The sequence below is a fragment of the Tubulanus polymorphus genome, unplaced genomic scaffold, assembly GCF_964204645.1.
Source record: "Tubulanus polymorphus unplaced genomic scaffold, tnTubPoly1.2 scaffold_31, whole genome shotgun sequence".
Classification (NCBI taxonomy): domain Eukaryota; kingdom Metazoa; phylum Nemertea; class Palaeonemertea; order Tubulaniformes; family Tubulanidae; genus Tubulanus; species Tubulanus polymorphus.
The window spans coordinates 122194-144387 of NW_027437438.1; the positions used below are offsets into that span (position 1 = coordinate 122194).

Sequence of the window (22194 nt, forward strand, 5' to 3'; positions counted from 1 at the left end):
CCAAAGCGTTTACTTTTTCTTAGTAGCCGCAATTAACACTTATCGGCTACTTTTCTGTACATCTAAAAACAGTCACTCTGAAATAGTCTACCTTTCAATTCGGTTGGTTTTTTTCAAGAGGGTCATCCGTTGGTATTTTTAAATGCTCTCAATAGAGGCTTGCATGTATGGCAAACCAATAGTGCTGAATCAATTTAGAGTACCGGTAGAGGTAAAAGAAAACATACGAAGTTGAATAAAGAGCCAGTTTAACAGGTTGAATTAGTAACTGAACCAGATATCATAAAAGGTTCCTGGTTCCTTATTCGAAGGTGACATTTGTATAAGGTATTGAATCAGGGACCAGTACTCAGATTCACTGGGGGTATCTCTGCAAGTTGTTTTGATGGACAGAATCAAGGAATAAATTTCTCATATGTGTGGCTTGATAATAGATTGATGGATGTGTGTTTTCATAGACTGTGTGTTTTCATTCCTCACCCAACAACAAGACTTAAAGACTTCCTTTGCACTAAACATGACTTTATTTTCTTGTATGATCAATAATGATTGCGGTGATAGTGATCCAATCAAGTAAGAAAAGTATTCTTGCTAAGTCTGTCCAAAAACTCCACGATTGTTCTTGTTGGTCGTCCTACAACAACGAAAAATACCCATTGAAAATTAATAAAATATAAAGTACCCCGGTAGTCAAATACCAAAAGACGATGTGAAATTTGTTTGTTATTTAATGTCTTTGACATACACTCAGCAATCTTCCAGCCATGTCATTCTTTATGGCATACCCACTTGGGAAGTGGTTTCAAATGCTCAACAATCTAACACTTTCGATATTCAACGCCCCCTGGTGACCATATACAACAACCAATGACCTTGAAACTCACCACAATCATAGAACATGTCAGCAGCTACGATGATTTTGTAATTGATTGTGATAACAAAATATGCCACGTTCCCAATTTGATATGGAAATACTGAGTTATTCTACTATTCAACGCCCCCTGGTGACCATATGCAAAACCCAATCACCTTGAAACTCACCACAATCATAGAACATGTCATGAGCCACAACTTTGCAATCGATCATGGTAATAAAATATGCCTAGGTGCCAATATAATAAGAAAATACTAAGTTATTCTAATATTCAACGCCCCCTAGTGACTATAAAGAACAACTAATGTCCTAAAAACTCACAACTATCATAGACGATGTCATGAGCTACAACTTTGCAATTGATTGTGGTAACAAAATATGCATAGGTACCAATAAAATATTGAAATACTAAGTTATTGTATTATTCATCGCCCCCTGGTGGCCATATACAAAAAAAGCAATGACCTTGAAACTCACCAATATCATAGAACACGTTGTCAGCTACAACCTTCCAATCAATTGTGGTTACTAAATATGCTTAGGTATCAATATGATGTGGAAAAAATTTTTTCCCACCTACGAATGAGTACTGATGACACCTAGATGGCCGCCGATTGCGTCATAATTGGCTGATCAAAAATACCTATCTCAGGTATAAAAGATCCCTTTCCAAAGAATACCCATCACAAATTGCAAAGAAAAATGGCAAACCAGTAGGAAGCTACAGGACTCAGAATTCGGGCTAAAATTGACATTTTTGGGCACAAAAAAGGTCATAGGATGGCCATCTTGAGTCTGATCGACCCAATTTTTCTCACGCTGATGGGCCCTTGGGGGTTCCAAATATACATGAAAGATCAAGGTAATTGATCTAAGCGTCTTCAAAATTTCCCTCAAAAAGTTCAAAATGTGTAAAAAGTCGGTCGGTCTGTCAAGTCAGCCATCTTGGATCTGACCGGGCCAGTTTTGGGCTGAAGATGTGTCTAGGGTCATGTGTAACACAAATATCAAGACATTGAAGCGTCTTCAAAACTTCCCAAAATAACTGGATTCCGTCTACGGACGGACGAACGAAAAGCGAACGCAACAGCCCGCTGGTAATAAAGTCCCGAGTGGGCTAAAAACTATAGTAGAGTATTGTAGAGCAAGAACCTGGTCAATAATACCAATTTCACACAGAAATTTGGTTGCTTTCGATGACCTATATATGCCAAACATAGGACTCGTCCAACTCCCATCATGAACCCACACTTTAAGTATGAATAAATTCTGTGTAAAAATCTTCACCTTACAGCAGTAACAAGCTCCAAATTGGCAATTTTAGACACCGGCATAACAGTGGCGGCCATCATGGATGGCCTGATTCAAAGCAGAAGGGAAAAGCTCCCGAATTGCTAATCTACTCATCAAATTAAATGTGGCGGTCATCTTTGATGACCTATATCCGCAAAAAAAAGGGTTCATTCTCCTCACACCTAAAACAAACATACCAAAATCAACCAAAAGTTAAGCCTGTAGAGCGGGAACAATATCTGCATGCCTGCCTGGACGGACAGACAGACAACACAGGTGTTTACGATACCTCTTGCATTCTTGGGTCGATGGGTAATAATAAATTTGCGTCAAACATCCCTTTGTGGACTTGGCATTTGAAGACAGAAATCCATTAAGACTTTTTTGGTAGCACAGCGCACACAGTACATGAATTCAATTCAAATTAGGTGTACCATTACACTAGATGAGCCAGTATGCCTCTGATACCCTGCCTATAAGCTATGTATGGTGCTAGAGCAATTGCTCAGGTAACAAACAGGTAAGATTGTCTACACCAATTGAAAACTGGGGTATTGTAGCTAGGTAGATATTATTAGGTAAATAGGAATGGACCTCATACTAAGTCAAAACTTTGTACCAAGTTTTACATTTATTTCTGGAGTAATGAAGGATTTGATCATGCTAACATAGTTTCTCAATGTGGCCCCCTGCATAAAATTCGATGTTCTTAGGTGGATACTTCAACCGTTATAGATGGATATATAATAAGAAAAGGCATGCATTTGAAATGATTATACATGTACATAGATGCGCTGAAACTATTTAATCTATCTACATGATTAAAAACCCTATACAGGCGCAATTGGTAGGAAAAATTAATCACAGCATGCGCTCTGGCTTTCAGTGTTCGATGACTGCTGAGCGACTACAATAACAGATGGAATGGACTAATCACTTTACCTACCAGACATGGCTCCCTTTGAGAGATATGGGTATTCACCAGAATGGTTTTCCATTATTCCAGCAATATCTAGATGCAACCAATTTTTGTTTGTGACAAATTCCTAGAAAAAATAGATTTTGATATTCATTTTACTGTAAAAAATCGCCTAGGTCGCCTCAATTTACGAATACATCGGAGGTCTCCTTTTGCCGGCCGATTTCCACCAATAAACACGAACAATGATATAACAACGGCTGCTTTATTCTACCACAAGAGAAAAAGAGACCGCTTCTGGTCTATTGCAGCGGTCAATCACAATCCTGACTCCCCTCCTTACGTATCGACGCTTAATCGACATCAATAGATCGTCGTTGTCCGAATGTTTGAATTTCCTGATAGGATCGTTCATCTGACTATTAATAGCCAGTGTATTGGTGATGTCTTGTCGATAAAATTTTTCAAAAACGGCGTTGGCGTGGCCATATATATGAAAGTGTCGTTTAATTTTTTTTCAATGTGATATATGAACAAGTGCCCCAATGGGCACAATGGCCAGCCTGTCAGATTTGCTTTTTATAAATGATGTAATCTGTGGGTTATATTTATCAATATACACTCCCTGCTCAATATCATTTACATAGTAAAATCGTGTGTTAACACAGACAGCAGGAACGAATGTAATATAGAAATACTAAGTTATTGTATTGTTCAACGCCCCTGGTGGCCATATACAAAAACCAATGAGCTTGAAACTCACCAAGATCATAGACCATGTCATGAGCTACAACTTTCCAATTGATTGTGGTAGCAAAATATGCATAGGTACGAATGTAATATAGAAATACTAAGCAATTGTATTGTTCAACGCCCCTGGTGGCCATAAACAAAAACCAATGAGCTTGAAACTCACCTCGATCATGTCATGAGCTACAACTTTCCAATTGGATTATGGTAGCAAAATATGCTTAAGTATCAATATGATGTGGAAAAACTTTTTTTCCACCTACGAATGAGTACTGATGACCCCAAGATGGCCGCCAATTGCGTCATAATTGCCAGGTCAAAAATACCCTCTCGGATATAAAAGATCCAAAGAATACCCATTACAAATTGCAATGAAAAATGGCACACCATTAGAAAGCTACAGGACTCAGAATTCAGGCCAAAATTGACATTTTTGGGAACAAAAAAGGTCACAGGACGGCCATCTTGAGTTCGATCGACCCAATTTTTCTCATGCCGATGGGTCCTCGGGGGATTCAAATATATACGAATGATCAAGGTTATTGATAAAAGTGTCTTCAAAATTTCCCTCGAAAACTTCAAAAATGTGTAAAAAGTGCTGATTTTGGCGAACATCTTGAATCTGACAGGGCCAGTTTTTGGCCTGAAGATGTGTCTAGTGTGGTAGATACACGTATAAACCAAATATCAAGACATTACCTTGAAGCGTCTTCAAAACTTTGGAACTCTCACGAACTATCTAGATGGTTATCTCTCGACCTCAATAGCTTCAAGACCCATCTCAAAACTACTTTGTTCCATGCAGCATACCATTAACTCTCGGAAAGCAAATTAGATTTAACATTTTTTGGCAGAATAAAATTTGATTGAATTTGCAATTCGAGCACATGGCTAATTAGCATATCATGGTCATACACCCCATTTGGTAAAACCTATTTTTTCGCGAACCTTGCGCAATTGTCAAGGATGAATTTTCTGTAGAGCAAATAAAAATTCCTCCCAAACACCAAATCAACTAAAGATTTCATAGAAATCGATCTTGAAATACAATTTTAAATCTTAAAATAAAACCCGGAAGTAAAACAGTAGACGATACTGCGGGTTCACGTGAACACCTGATTTCTGTAAACGAAATGTTGGTTGTGACAAAATTGTTCAGACGGTTTTAGGTGGTAATAAGTGCGGAAACGTAACGACCATGGTCGACTTATTCGATGAAATCAGGCCTATGTGATATCCAAATTTTGACTTTTTTATTCTCCAGACCTCCCTGATATAGAAATAAAAAATGTTGGTGGTACGAAAGTGCAATCACAGCGCCGACGGCGACAGAGCAGTGTCAGAGATCGGCGGAGTGAAAATTGATGTGGACGAACACGAAGAAGTAGGCTATTGCGCTACTTGTATCGTGAAAACTCCTGGCGCGTCCCGACGCTTTTCGTTGATTAAGTAATACAAATATCATGCAATGGGTTTTCACAATCTACCCCCGGTATTTCCCGGATTTCAATATCACTCCAAAATTCAAAGAAACCTCGAAATATCGAACCGGAACACTTCCGGTAAGTATCCGCGGCTGCCCAACCGGGAAACTTATTTGTTTCAATAGATCATCATCAGGATAGGATCCATCATCTTCACCTGTCAAGGGATTCGAACCCACTAAGCTAAAGCCTTGCCAGAATCGGGTCGGGCCAATCACAGCGCTTGTAACAAACCACATTAGGCTTCTGTGGAATTTCCCAGTAAATGGGCCAATCAGCGAACAAATAGCGAACGCGGAAGTATTGTCGCGTGTTGATACATGAAGTCATGCGCAAAAGCGCCAGTAATGAAATCACGATAATTCACGTGAACAGCTGCTGATATTTTCAGATAAACCAATCACAGGGAAGACACAACTTCCTGATTGGCTGATAAAAATTGAAATTTTCCCGATTTAACTTTCGTGAAAAATGCAGAAAACATTTTTATGAAACCCTATTTCAAAATTCTGCTCCCTACAATTCCGAGAATGGATTATGCTTAAATACGTGATTTGTTCGAATATGCCCTCACTTGGCAAGCAAAAGAGCCTTTTGTATGGAAACCATGTCATTTAAATTCGCTCCATTTGTATAGTTATAGGCTTAGCCTACGGCTGGCCTAATAAATTGGAGTGCAAATCATTGACAAATGTTTGTGTTGATGGTTGGCAACTCGTAGCGTCACAACAAAGGGCGACTCCCTGCTGTAGCAGTTTAAAGGCTGGCTTATGTCGACAAGCAACGCGACGCCTACCGACTCCTACCGACGCAACTGAGAGCAACCGCCATCGCAGCCCAGCTTATGTTGACTGCGCTCCGATTCGCAGCAACTGAGGCCGACTAGCGGGATATGAGATCCTCCCAGTTGCTTCCCTGCTTATGTCGGTTGCGATTACTAGCAACTGCAACGGCTCAAATGGTCACGTGATAAGCATTTTGAGAATAAATTTGAATTATTAGGAAATATATTTCTATTAGAAAAGCTATTTCTTTAAGACTTTGATCTTTCTGATTCTGTTTTGAATACAACGTGCTAGCGACATCATATAAAGATGGCCGCTCACACCATAATTCTACCAATTTCGTTTCTAGATCTTCGGTCCAGTCCTCTGCCATGCTGAAGGTTTGGTTTACGTTTTGAACTACTTGAATTTGAAATTTTATGACTAATTACGAATGACGCTAACTTGTGGTGATAATTTGTACTATGTATATGCGGTCTTTCATTGGCTGGAACCCCTGCGCTCAGTTCCGTCGCGTCGCAGGTGAGCTTATGTCGGCTGCGATCGAAAGCAACTGCCCGCCTACCGTAGGCCGGAGTAGAACATGGGCAACTAGCCGGATACGGCTTGCGACGAGTCGGTAGGCGTCGCGTTGCCGTCGCAAGCCGGCTTATGTCGAACCGATTGAGGAGCAACTGGCGGCCTCTCGTAGGCCGCTAGTTGCCGCTAATCGGCGATCAACCCAGTTGCATCGGTAGGCGTCGCGTTGCTTGTCGACATAAGCCAGCCTTTAGCTAGACGGTAGTCAGTAACCTGACTGTGGTTCAGTTTCACGATCGGATATTTTCATAAACCAGAGTCAGGAATGGGAAGGTCATTTTTCAATGAAATCTTCGTGAGTCAATTTGATTCACGAGTAATTTGCCTGTCATTTTATTGTCTCTTAAGATATCCGTCTAATTTTTGTTGTAATCAACGCACAACAGATTCGTAGTTTGTTTGATACCTAAAACTCCTCACCTGACGATCTTAATCCATGTGCACATCGGCCGTAAAGTGAGAGTAAATTTCCGTCGATTCGATGGCGGCCATTTTGAAAACGTGTGGAGGGTGCTGGCACCTGTGGACTGAGGCCAGGACCACAACACAAACTAACGAAACGACGAAATTGAAAAAAATTAAGAAATCAACACTTATTAGGGTTTTCTGTTATTTCACAGAAAACCCTATTGATATCCGCGTGATTATTAGGGTTTTCTGTTACATCACAGAAAACCCTATTGAGATTCGCGTGTTTCTTATTATTAGGGTTTTCTGTTATTTCACAGAAAACCCTATTGATATCCGCGTGATTATTAGGGTTTTCTGTTATTTCACAGAAAACCCTATTGATATCCGCGTGATTATTATTATTATTATTTTCTTCCACACTATTTTTACCAAAAGAACATAGGCTTTGTTACCTTACCGCTGTTTCATATACAATCCATATAATATCGTTCAGCTTACTGAGATCTACAAATAGCCCGCGTGTTTTTTCACGAATCATCGTTATAAAAGCGCTGTCGGGCCGTAAACATCAAAAATTTAGCCCCATTCAATGGGGCGACATGTTTTTCGAGTCGTCATCCCGAAATCAACCCGCAGGCCGACTGTCACTTCGATTATCAATTCAAGTATAAATGAACTAATTTATTGCCGCAGACTTCACATTCAGTCGCGGTCTTCAAACAGTGATTTTAACAATAGCCCATTTTCCTCATCAGATCATATTACCGATACACTGGAAATTTACTACTTTAGATTTTAAAAGCACTGTCGAGCCGTAAACATCGACGAATCGACGTGTGTTACTACATCGTCGATCCGGGGATCAGCTGCGAGTTTCTCCTCATCATGAGAATCAAATCGAGTACAAATTAATTTATTACTACCAGTGATTTGGCTGCGGGTTTCAAGGAGTTTAACAATACCTATTTTTTTTCCGAATTAACCGTGTATTTACTAAGATAAATCTTTAGTGTACCGGGGAATCGTAGGCCTAAACTAAACACGCCGAAGAGATATAGCGGAGACAAGCTGTTATTGTAACCGTCGATCTGTGAAGGTAAATCCGATTCTCCGCCATCTGTAACCGGCTGGTTGTTGTGTCGGTAGGCTGGCTGGGGAACTAGCAATTACACCAGCGGTACAGGATTCCATCCATCAGGAACAACAAGGCAGTTAAACCTTATACGTACAATCTTTATTGCATCCCGGAATGAGAATGATTATCATAGCTTTACATAGTCTTTATATACAGAATCATGAGTATAATGCGAGAACTAGGGGTCAGACAAGTTGTAGACATCAGGACTCACAAACAAACACCTAGTGACATGTTTGAGAGACATTAATTAATTATCGATGAGCACTGACTATAGCTAATTATCGTGAAAACATGTTGAGTAATGTCACACGTTGATTACGACCTTAAAGCACATATTGACACTATAGTCATAAGTTATATTATTATTATTATTTGTATTATTATTATTATTATTATTATTATTATTATTATCATTAATATGTAGTAGAGCTATGAAATATTATGAACTGTTCGATATGACATTGTAGATCTATATGATTATGAAATATGCAAATTATATCAGGGTGACAGATGCCCCCTTGTCCAATTAAATTTGGTCCTCCAAATTTGCGGAAAACGGAGATACTATAAGTTCATCAAAACTCCTTCAATCGCGAAAACATGAAAGATTGACTTTCACCGCGCGAAAATGTGCAAACGCTGGACTGTTACGGCCGGATTCTCAGTCATTCACGAAAGAGTCACATGTTGTAGTTATTTACGGACGATGCGATAATACGTTAACTGTGATTTTGAATGATCTGCAGAGGATCCCCGAATTCTGGTTGGTTCTGCGACGAACAGAAGTAGCGACGTGTTGTGTAGTTATAGCGTCCCGAAGATCAGTTGGTGATGCAAGTTGCAAGTAGTACGCATTTCTCTGTTTTGAAGATCTTTCGATTATTGACTGGAAATAACTTCGTGACACAATGATAGTAACACGCAACATCTGACATCAGAGCAGAGTTCAGGCAATGACACAACACAAATACAGTTATCCTTGTCAACCAAAAGGAAAAAATTATCATCATCCAAAATAAGTGGCCAGGTGTAACTGAGATTATATATTTGTCCACATAAAAATTCAACCAATTCATCTTCATGTTTTAGTTATACTAACAAACAGAAAATATGAACCTATGAAAATGAAAATTGCCGATTAAACCTTTAGTATAGTCGAAATAGTTTGTTGCGAAAAAGTATAGATACGCACTGTACTGTAAGTAGATGAATTTGACTAATTAACCTTAGACATATCCCCTGAGAAGTGTTCCGTATTCTAATACTTATAGTATGAAATGAAACTAAAATTGATTTATGCTGATTGGAACTAGATGCCTAGAAAAAAAGAATTGTGAATCATACTATTTAAACCGGCGATAACTTTTTTGATCGTACGGCAGTATCTTGTATCCAAATTCCTATAATTTTCTATTATGTTCATCTGACCACTAATTCGAGACAAAGAAGCAACTGTATTACCTTCGGCTGACAAAAAGTTACCGTAATGCATTGTACCCACTGAAACAGCAGCAATGTTCACGATCAGTACGGCCATCTCATCACAGGTGTAGTTGAATACGATCTTCTCGTGAGGTCAACGTTCCAGTCACAACCAATAGTTTAACAGCTTCATCTGTACTTGTGTTAGTCACGAGGACTTAAATTTGGGTTCTCCACCATCTGTAACCGTCGATCTGTGAAGGTAAACCCGGTTCTCCGCCATCTGTAACCGGCGATCTGTGAAGGTAAATCCGATTCTCCGCCATCTGTAACCGGCTGGTTGTTGTGTCGGTAGGCTGGCTGGGGAACTAGCATTTACACCAGCGGTTCAGGATTCCATCCATCAGGAACAACAAGGCAGTTAAACCTTATACGTACAATCTTTATTGCATCCCGGAATGAGAATGATTATCATAGCTTTACATAGTCTTTATATACAGAATCATGAGTATAATGCGAGAACTAGGGGTCAGACAAGTTGTAGACATCAGGACTCACAAACAAACACCTAGTGACATGTTTGAGAGACATTAATTAATTATCGATGAGCACTGACTATAGCTAATTATCGTGAAAACATGTTGAGTAATGTCACATGTTGATTACGACCTTAAAGCACATATTGACACTATAGTCATAAGTTATATTATATTATTATTATTATTATTATTATTATTATTATTATCATTAATATGTAGTAGAGCTATGAAATGTTATGAACTGTTCGATATGACATTGTAGATCTATATGATTATGAAATATGCAAATTATATCAGGGTGACATTATGTCGACGAGGTATCAAAATAAAAGAATATATTACTTTATTCGGCCGCGGGCTTCAAACTCTATATCAATACCATCAATACTCTATATTTCCTACAGTACATACCGATCATTGTCAAATCCACAAGGTATTTACTAAAAACAAGTATATAACACACTCATTTCCGTATGCTGGACTCACACTTGACATATATATGCAAATGAGAGCGACTTTGTGACAAAACGAAAAAACTAAAATAACGCGACAAAACAATAATTTTGGTTTTGTCGCCCGCGATAATTCATTATTTTGGTTTTATCGCCCGCGACAATTCATTATTTTGGTTTCGTCGCCCGAGACAATTCTTCTTTTTGGTTTTGTCGCCCGAGACAATTCATTATTATTTTTTAATATTTTGTTTTTGTCGTCCGCAACAATTTTTTTTTGGTTTTGTTGCCCGCGACAATTCAATATTTTGGTTTTGTCGCCCGCGATAATTCATTATTTTGGTTTTGTCGCCCGAGACAATTCATTATTTTGGTTTTATCGCCCGCGACAATTCACCATTTTGGTTTTGTTGCCTGGACAATTCACCATTTTGGTTTTGTCGCCCGAGACAAGTCATTATTTTGGTTTTATCGCCCGCGACAATTCAATATTTTGGTTTTGTCACCCGAGACAATTCATCATTTTGGTTTTATCGCCCGCGACAATTCATTATTATGGTTTTGTCGCCTGCGACAATTCACCATTTTGGTTTTGTCGCCTGGACAATTCACCATTTTGGTTTTGTCGCCCGCGACAATTCATTATTTTGGTTTTGTCGCTCCCACAATTCTTTTTTAGGTTTTGTTGCCCGCGACAATTCATTATTTTGGTTTTGTCGCCCGCGACAATTCAATATTTTGGTTTTGTCGCCCGCGAAAAATTCAATATTTTGGTTTTATCGCCCGCGAAAATTCACTACTTTGGTTTTTCGCCAGCGACAATTCATTATTTTGGTTTTGTCGGCCGCGACAATTCTTCTTTTTGGTTTTGTCGCCCGCGACAATTCTTCTTTTTGGTTTTGTCGCCCGCGACAATTCTTCTTTTTGGTTTTGTCGCCCGCGACAATTCATTATTTTGGTTTTGTCGCCCGCGACAATTCACCATTTTGGTTTTGTCGCCCGCGACAATTCATTATTTTGGTTTTATCGCCCGCGACAATTCATTATTTTGGTTTTATTGCCCGCGACAATTCATTATTTTGGTTTTGTCGCCCAACAATTCTTTTTTTGGTTTTGTCGCCCGCAACAATTCATTAGTCTGGTTTTGTCGCCCGCAACAATTCAATACTTTGGTTTTGTCGCCCGCGGCAATTCAATATTTTGGTTTTGTCGCCTGCGACAATTCATTACTTTGGTTTTATCTCCAGCGACAATTCATTATTTTGCTTTTGTCGCCCGCGACAATTCTTCTTTTTGGTTTTGTCGCCCGCGACGATTCATTATTTTGGTTTTATATTTTGTTTTAGTCGCCCGTGACAATTTTTTTTGGTTTTGTCGCCTGCGAAAATTCAATATTTTGGTTTTGTCGCCTGCGAAAATTCACTACTTTGGTTTTATCTCCAGCGACAATTCATTATTTTGCTTTTGTCGCCTGCGACAATTCTTCTTTTTGGTTTTGTCGCCCGCGACAATTCATTATTTTGGTTTTATATTTTGTTTTAGTCGCCTGCGACAATTTTTTTTTTTTGGTTTTGTCGCCCGCGACAATTCAATATTTTGGTTTTATTGCCCGCGACAATTCAATATTTTGGTTTTATTGCCCGCGATAATTCATCATTTTGGTTTTATCGCCCGCGACAATTCATTATTTTGGTTGTCGCCCGCGACAATTCACCATTTTGGTTCTGTCGCCTGGACAATTCACCATTTTGGTTTTGTCACCCGCGACAATTCATTATTTTGGTTTTGTTGCCCCACAATTCTTTTTTTGGTTTTGACGCCCGCGTCAATTCATTAGTTTGGTTTTGTCGCCCGCGACAATTCAATATTTTGGTTTTATCGCCCACGACAATTCATTACTTTGGTTTTATCTCCAGCGACAATTCATTATTTTGGTTTTGTCGTCCGCGACAATTCTTCTTTTGGTTTTGACGCCCGCGACAATTCATTATTTTGGTTTTATATTTTGTTTTTGTCGCCCACAACAATTTTTTTTTTTGGTTTTGTCGCCCGCGTCAATTCATTATTTTGGTTTTATTGCCCGCAACAATTCAATATTTTGGTTTTATCGCCCGCGATAATTCATTATTTTGGTTTAATTGCCCGCGACAATTAATTATTTTGGTTTTATCACACGAGACAATTAATTATTTTGGTTTTATCGCCCGCGACAATTCATTATTTTGGTTTTGTCGCCCGAAGAAAATTTTGAAGACGCTTTGATCAATTACCTTGATCTTTCGTTTATATTTGAATCTACCAAAGGCCCATCAGCATGGCCGTCCTATGACCTTTTTAGTGCCCAAAAATGTCAATTTTGGCCAGAATTCTAGGTCCTGTAGCTTCCTTCTGGTTTGCCATTTCTCATTGCAATTGCTGATGGATATTCTTTAGAGAGGGATGTTTTATACCTGGGACAGGTATTTTTGATCAGCCTATTATGACGCAATTGGCGGCCATCTTGGTGTCATCAGTACTCATTCGTAGGTGGGAAAAAGTTTTTCCACGATTAATTGATACCTAAGCATATTGTGTTACTATATTCAATTGGAAAGTTGTAGCCCATAACGTGTTCTATGATTTTGGTGAGTTTCAAGGTCATTGGTTTTTGTATGTGGCCATCAGGGGCGTTGAATAATACAATAACTTAGTATCGCTATATTATATTTGTACGAAGGCATATTTTGTTACCATGATCAATGGCAAAGTTGTAGTTCATGACATCGTCTATGATTGTGGTGAGTTGTGAAGGACATTAGTTATTCTATATAGTCACCAGGGGGCGTTGAATAGTAGAAAAGCTTAGTTTTTCCTTATTAGATTGGTACCTAGGCATAGTTTGTTACCATGATCCATTGCAAAGTTGTAGTTCATGACATCGGCTATGATTGTGGTGAGTTTTTGAGGACATTAGTTATTCCATGTAGTCACCAGGGGCGCTGAATAGTAGAATGGCTTAGTATTTCCTTATTAGATTGGTACCTAGGCATATTTTGTTACTATGATCAATTGCAAAGTTGTATTTCATGACATGTACTACGATTGTGGTGAGTTTTAAGGTCATTGGGTTTTGCATATGGTCACCAGGGGGCGTTGAATAGTAGAATAACTTAGTACTTCCATATTAAATTGGTAACGAGGCATATTTTGTTATCACAATCAATTACAAAATCATAGCTGCTCACATGTTCTATGATTGTGGTGGGTTTCAAGGTCATTGGTTTTTGTATATGGTCACTAGAGGGCGTTATGTATTGAAATTGTTAGATTGTTGAGCATTTGAAACTACTTCCCAAGTGAGCATGGTGTCCCTGGACCCCTAGTTTGGTTTTGTCGCCCGCGACAATTCATTATTTTGGTTTTGTCGCACGCAACAATTCAATATCTTGTTTTTGCCGTCCGCGACAATTCATTATTTTGGTTTTATCGCCCGCGACGATTTAATATTTTGGTTTTAACGCCCGCGACAAATCATTACTGTGGTTTTATCGCCCGCGACAATTCATTATTTTGGTTTTATCGCCCGCGACAATTAATTATTTTTGTTTTGTCACCCGTGACAATTCAATATTTTGGGTTTTGTCACCCGCCACAATTCATAATTTTGGTTTTGTCGCCCGTGGTTTTGTCGGAACATTAAGTTTTTTGGTCGAACAGTGTGTTAAGGTCGTTTTGGAAATTTACTCGGTCCGTTATATTTTGGATTACTGTGTATGTCATTTGTCAGGACATTAAACAGAAGACGACTTAGGATACTACCTTGCGTGACTCCACTAGTTAGACCGTCTCATTCCAAGATGAGGCGTTCCGTTGATTTCGGTTACAAGTTTCCGTTCAGAGATAACTGCTGAGCCATTTGGGCGACCTATCATTGATACTGTTTCCTAATAGCCTGTTTAGTAATGGCTGATGTTGAGCCTTATCAAATGCTTTGTTGAAATCCACCGTTGAACAGGATTCTAAGACTGTGCAGAAAACCCGTTATCGCTGCTTTGCAGCTATATTTATTATTATTATTTTCTTCCACACTATTTTTACTAAAAGAACAAAAGCTTTGTTACCTTGCCGCTGTTGTCGATACAATCCGTCTGATATCATTCAGCTCACTTCGATCTACAAATACCCCGTGCGTATTTTGAAGAATCATCGTTACAAAAGCACTGTCGGGCCGTAAACATCGAAAATTGAGCCCCATTCAAAGAGCCGACATGTTTTTCTAAGTCCTCTTTCCGAAATCTACCGCACGTTTCTTGTCACATCAATTATCAATTCAAGCATAAATTAACAAATTTATTACCCAAAGATTGCACATTCTGTCGCAGTTTTTAAAAGCTAATTTTAACAATAGCCCATTTTCCTCATCAAATCGTATTACCGATATACAGGAAATTTACTACTTTAGATTTTAAAAGCACTGTCGAGCCGTAAACATCGACGAATCGACGTGTGTCACTACATCGTTGTTCCGGGGATCAGCTGCGAGTTTCACCTCATCATGAGAATCAAATCGAGTACAAATTAATTTATTACTACCAGTGATTTGGCTGCGGGCGTCAAGCAGTTAGTTTAGCAATACCTATTTTTCTTTATCAAATTAACCGTGTATTTACTGAGATAAATCATAAGTGTACCGGGGAGTCGTATGCCTAAACGAAACACGCCGAAGAGATATAGCAGAGAAAAGCTGTTATGTCGACGAGGTATCAAAATAAAAGAATATATTACTTTATTCGGCCGCGGGCTTCAACTTCTATATCAATACTCTATATTTCCTACAGTACATACCGATCATTGTCAAATGCACAAGGTATTTACTAAATACAAGTATATAACACAATCCTTTCCGTATGCTGGACTCACACTTGACATTCGGAGTAAGCGTTCGCTGTGGGGGAAAGGGATCGTTCGCTGTGTCGCTTGAAGTGTTTATCGAGTTTTACGCGACCTTAAGGCTTTAGGCCTACCGGTACTGAGCTTTACTGTCTCTAACAAACACAGTATAATTGTTGCGTTTATTAACGGACTTATTGGATTGAACTTCAAAACAAAATTTACGATATTTAGGTGGGTTGTTATTCAATAGGCCTACGACCAATCTGTCCGGATATATACATAGGCCTACATAGGCTAGTAGCCTCTACTAGGTTAAGCGTTCGTTGTGGGGGAAAGGAGATTGTTCGCTGTGTTGCTTGAAATGTTTATCGAGTTTTACGCGACCTTAAGGCTTTAGTATGGTGGCTGATAAGGGCCATGTGTAAAAAAAAACACGTATTTGCAAATGAGGGCGACATTATGACAAAACGACAAAACTAAAATAAAGCGACAAAACAATAATTTTGGTTTTGTCGCCCGCGACAATTCGTTATTTTGGTTTTATCGCCCGCGACAATTCATTAATTTGGTTTTGTCGCCCGCGACAAATCAATATTTTGGTTTTGTCGCCCACGACAATTCAATATTTTGGCTTTATCACCCCGCGACAATTCATTATTTTGGTTTTATCGCCCGCGACAATTCATTATTTTGGTTTTGTCACACGCGACGATTCATTATTTTGGTTTTATCGCCCGCGACAATTTTTTTATTTGTTGCGGTTTTATCGCCTGCGACAATTCAATATTTTGGTTTTATCGCCCGCGACAATTCATTATTTTGGTTTTATCGCCCGCGACAATTCATTAGTTTGGTTTTGTCACACGCGACGATTCATTATTTTGGTTTTATCGCCCGCGACAATTTTTTTATTCGTCGCGGTTTTATCGCCTGCGACAATTCATTATTTTGGTTTTATCGCCCGTGACAATTCATTAGTTTGGTTTTGTCGCCCGCGACAATTCAATATTTTGGTTTTGTCACCCGCGACAATTCAAGATTTTGGTTTTATCGCCCGCGACAATTCATTTTTTTGGTTTTGTCGCCCGCGACAATTCAATATTTTGGTTTTATCGCCAGCGACAATTGATTATTTTGGTTTTATCACCCGCGACAATTGATTATTTTGGTTTTATCGCCCGCGACAATTAATTTTTTTTGGTTTTGTCGCCCACTTTTTAGCTTTTGAATAATTAGGCCAATTAATAACGTAATAAAGACTTATGCTTTCGCCTATTTTGAAGTCGATTAATCTGATATAGTGTTGAATATTAAGGTCATTTGGCAGATTCTTTTTTTCTTAAAGTGATATTAAAGCGATCATTCAAGTGATCCTACTTAATGAAAGATCACATATTATTTCTTTGTCTAAAGATGTACGGAAGCTTATATGTCAAAAGCGATAAAGGGCCTCGAGTTGTCGCGTTCCAACTCGACAAGTCGCTATATTTATGTCGACATATCGCGATATATCGCGTCAAGTTGACATGAATATGTCGACATATTGTGACGTTTTCATGACAAATTTCGCTTTTTCGCCCATTTTCCACGGGACAAGCCGTCATTTGAAGACACGTCGAAATGTAAGATGAGGACGCCAGTTATATGGCGACTGAGTTTCAAGTCGTCATGAATATGTCGAATTGTTGCGAGGAAAATGGTTGAGAAAACGAAATATGTCGTCAAAACGTCACAATATGTCGACATATTCATGTTGACTTGAAACAATATATCGCGATATGTCGACATAAATATGGCGACTTTGTCAAGTTGGAACGCGACAACTCAAGACCCTTTATCGCTTCCGTACTTCCGTATATATGGGACCCGTACAAAACCGTCGCGACCTTTTATCATGACGAAATTATGTCGAACAAACGTGATATATCGCGATTTATCGACATAATTTAGTCGATATATCGTGTTAATATCACAATAAATCGTTATACGGATCACACCTTTCATCAATGTCGACGTCTGTATCTCAACATAACCGCATACCGTCGAAATAATTATCACTCCTTTAGCTAAAATGTCGTGATCAAATGGCAATTTATTCAGACAATATCGCAAAAAGTCAACATAAAAATCACGACATTTTAAATAAGGTCTTCCTAGTTACATCGATATATTGAGATAGTTAACCTAATTTCAATAAAGGGACGCAAACTTAATGATGTTTAATGTTAGATGAATATGAAAGAAGAAATGAAGTTGGCAGAAAAATCAAAATGACTTTTATCATCACCAGAATCTGGTGGACATATTGAATGTTGGGGTTCAAGTAGAATGACCCCAAATGCTGGGGCACAATAATAGTGTTCGGTAAATGGTCGATGAACTAAATAGGTCATTCGCATCAATACTTTGTCACAATTGATTTGCGGTATATTTTGGATTACTGTGTATGTCATTTGTCAGGACATTAAACAGTAGACGACTTAGGATACTACCTAGCGTGACTCCACTAGTTAGACCGACTTATTCCAAGATGAGGCGTTCCGTTGATTTTGGCTATAAGTTTTCGTTCAGAGATAACTGCTGAGCCATTTGGGTGACCTATCATTGATACTGTTTCCTAATAGCCTGTTTAGTTAGTAATGGCTGATGTTGTGCCTTATCAAATGCTTTGTCGGAATCCACCGATGAACAGGATTCTAAGACAGCAGAAAACCCGTTATAGCTGCTTTGCTATATTTTACATTTTTCTTCAACCAGAATTTATTCTTCATCATTTATAATGGAAAACATGAAGATTTGATATACAAGTTGGAAAACTATCAAAAATAAAAATTGTCGTTTCGTCTTGAAAGTTTTATATAAATCCCTGTAGGTCACCTAGTCTATCATGCCACATGTATGCAATACAGAGAAATGGCGGGCAATAGCGAAATTGGTGGAGAAATCAATTAATTTCTCAAAATAATGTTGATTAATCGCTTGAAACATACATAAAATTGGATTATTTCAAAAGGTACCTGTGTTAGTTTGTGATTTAAGCCATTAATTCTGGACTGAAGTGAATAGAAAGTATATTTTTGAAGTGTTACTTTTTTCAACTGTGTTTTGGCCCTTGTCATCCCTAACGTTGGTATAAGCCCATCCGATTATAAAAAGCTTACCACCAACGATTAGGTAACTAACTAGCTAGACGGTGGCACCACGATCTATTTCACGGTTACAGCAAGTCTCAGGCTACACATAGTTTCGTCAATAAGCAGCCCCGATAAGCAATCATTTTCAGGCTTCATGCTTCTCTTAGCCCTTGTTCTAGCCACGGTAATTACAATCCTACGTATAATCACATCATGGCAGAGCCGACGGAAATACCGAATTAGGTAAGGTTTGTGATTTAGTCCAGTTTTTAGATAAAAACGGATTTTCGAATAAATCAATTATATTCAATGAATAGTTTATTCAACAAGACCCGAAGTGTGTCTAGTGAACACATTTAACTCTTCTGTTTGCCGAATGTAAAACAAAATCCTAGATATTGCAGTATTGAGAAAATTTCTAGAATTATTATTAGAAGTAATGTTTTAGAATTTTTCGGCTGATTTTTTCAGCCTAGCCTGATGCCGGTAATCTGGTAATTGAAATTCAGTTATTACATTTCTACTGCTGTCTTGCTTCTACTGCAATTCACATAAAACTACAGCATGTATGTAATGACCTGGGCTTTAGTCTTTCCTTTCTTTTAAATAAAGTGGTTGTCCTAGGTTCCTAAAAATACCTGGTTTAGGCTAGGCCGTGTCGAAAGCAAAATCCCTAGCCACCAATCTGTAACAAAATTCATTACTAGTGTTGAACTCCCAAAATTATGTTTGGTGTAGGCCTGCATGCCAGGGTAGAATAGTATCCAAACAGTAAAAAATTATTTTTTTCAGGAAGTGTGTTTTCAAACTAATTATTGACAGGGACACGGAGAAAAAATGTGTAATTATTAACTCATCATACAAAGAATTACTACAGAAAGGTAAATACATAATATCGTGAATATGTGATGTATTAAATTCACCTGTGTCTAATAAGTACGAAAAATGTTAAATTTTTACTTTTTGGTGCAGCATGTGAAGTGAAATTAGTTTGCAGTGGACAGTTGTTAACCAAAGATAACACAATGGTTGACAGTGACTTTTATCATATTTTGGAAGATTTTTCTATTATCAATTTAGTCCCGGACGAGAATAATAATGACAAAAATGAATTCATTCAACTTGAAGCAACAAATTCAACAATTTCTCAAGGTAGGCAAGCTCATTGATTTGATAAAAATGCAAATTGAGATCATGTCAGAATAATTGATTATTAGTTGGGACACCTCAGAATCAAGATACCAATTTGTAACCCAAATATCAAGACATTAAATTGAAGCGTCTTCAAAACTTCCCAAAATAACTGGATTCTGTCTACGGACGGACGGACGCACACACGGACGAAAAGTGAACGCAATAGCCCGCTGGGACTAAAGTCCCAAGTGGGCTAAAAACGGAGCTGATTTCACTTTCCCTGATTGATATTCTCGGAGCAATCCGTTTTTTGACTGACGCAGAGACCAATCTCAAAGTCGTTTGGTAAAATTATGAATTAATTGATTATAATTTGGGACACTTCAGAATCAAGATGGTGGTCATTTTTGTACGCCAGGGGACTTGAATATTGAACAAGAGGCCCACGGGCCTTATACCTTCATGATGTAGTAGAAGAAGAAGATTCAGTATTCAAAGTTTTACAGAAAGTGACATTGTAACGATGTAACAAGTTTTAAAATAGTTAAGATAGTATAGACTATGTGGCGATAATGTTCATTTTCTGTTAATATATCCTTACATGAGAAGACAAGCCCATTTTGGCTGCCCAAAAGATCACACTACATGAAAAAATGCATCAAGAATTGGTGTAGGCATCGTGCTGAAATGAAATCCAAGATGGATGGCAATCCTGGTGGCCATACTTGAACTCAATTTTCAATAAGGGGTAGACATTTCACCTACCAAAATTCTTACACCTAGTATCATGAAAATGCATCAAGAATTGCAGGCCGTTTCATGCTAGAAATTCAAGATGGCTGACCTGGCGGCCATATTTGAAAGCCGATGACCTCCAAATACTAATGGCATGGACAGCTTACCTACCCTGATCCTCACACCAAATTTTGTGATAAGCCATCAAGAATTGCAGGCTGCATCGTGGAAACAAGAAATTCAAGATGGCCACCTGAATGGCAGCCATATTTGATCACCAATGACATTTTTTACAATAGGGTAGGATCTCGCCAGACCCAATCTTCAAGCTTATTTTCAAGAAGATTCATCGCTAATTACAGGCGAATTACTGTGTCGAATTCAATTCAATTCAATTCCGGAGGGCCTGGCTTAGGCCTATACAATAGGAGTCAATTAAGATTCGACTTTTGAAAAACCAGCACAGATGCCTATTCAAATCACATGTTATTAAAAAATTTGGTGCTTCTTAGTTTGATGTCCCTATTTTCATCGTGCACGTGGTTAAAATTATTGTTTATATCGAACGTCTTCAACCGCACCCGCGTCTGTCAATCATCTTAATTGATTCATATACTAAAATGCCCGCTATGAATAAACTATGCCGTGAATCAATCCGGAATTTTCAGTAGAATGTCCGACACTAGGTACCTTTCTTTAAAGAGCATATGCCATCAAAATAGAATATTGTGTAAAATTCATTTTCAAATGTGATGTATTCACAAATATCAAATATGGAATTGATTTGAATTTTAGTTCACCCATTACTGAGAAATATGACTTTTAAATCGGAAATTTCAGCATGTGCTCACTGTTATTGTTTATCTTAGCAGGTGCGTGTTACTGACGTCATCTCTGACAAACCCTCAAGGCTTCCAATCATTTCGCTAGACATTTCATGCGATATTTTATCGTTTTGGAGTGATTTGAATTAATAAACTCTTACCATAGTATAGTGTTGCTACCGTATATAACATGATAATCGTATAAAAGTGAGTAGCGCTGTAGGTCAGTGAATACAGTGAACAAATGGTGTTTGTTTTATCGATTATACATAGGCTACGCATACAAGCGCGCACACGTGCTTGTGTTGATTGTCATAGTTAACATCATAAATAGCGCCACCCGCGGGTTGAATATTAACTATACGCACGGAGTGAAGGATAAATAGATGACTATTCCGCTAACTATTACAGCTAATTTGTGCTCCTGTTTTCGATAAGTCACATCTCAGGTCGTTTTATGTATACTAAAGTTTCTTCAATTTTGATGGCATTTGCCCTTTCTTTAAAGGTTAATTTGTTGTATGTCATTAACAATCAGTTATATAATACTTTATTCATAACTTTGAAGCGGCATATCGGCAGCGAACGCTCAAGCAAGGTCAGTCACGTAGGCCAACAATAGGAAACAGACCACAGTTTTGCCGGTTAAGAGCGTCTCTCCACATAAATTAGGGGACTGAAATCGACCATTTGTTGACACTAACCTTTAATTATCAAGATAACTCAACCCTATAATTCCACTATTCAACGATCGACGCGCAGCTTAAACATGGCTCAGCCATTCAATATGCTAGCCAAGATGTATCTCTACACACATCAAAATCACACTTGAATTACAAGTGTTGACTT

The 22194-nt window shown here is 38.3% G+C and overlaps 1 protein-coding gene across 1 annotated transcript in view; it reads right to left on the reverse strand.

Moving 5' to 3' along the window:
• Nucleotides 1–504: 504 nt before the first annotated feature.
• The window catches only part of LOC141914499 (cytosol aminopeptidase-like), a 28432-nt gene continuing 6742 nt past the window's right edge, over nucleotides 505–22194 (reverse strand). The window contains exons 2-3 of the mRNA XM_074805720.1: nucleotides 3114–3213; nucleotides 505–634 (exon numbers count right to left, since the gene is read on the reverse strand). Of these exons, the coding sequence (XP_074661821.1) occupies nucleotides 570–634; nucleotides 3114–3213 (165 nt within the window). The 3' untranslated portion in view covers nucleotides 505–569. The remainder of the gene's footprint in view (nucleotides 635–3113; nucleotides 3214–22194) is intronic.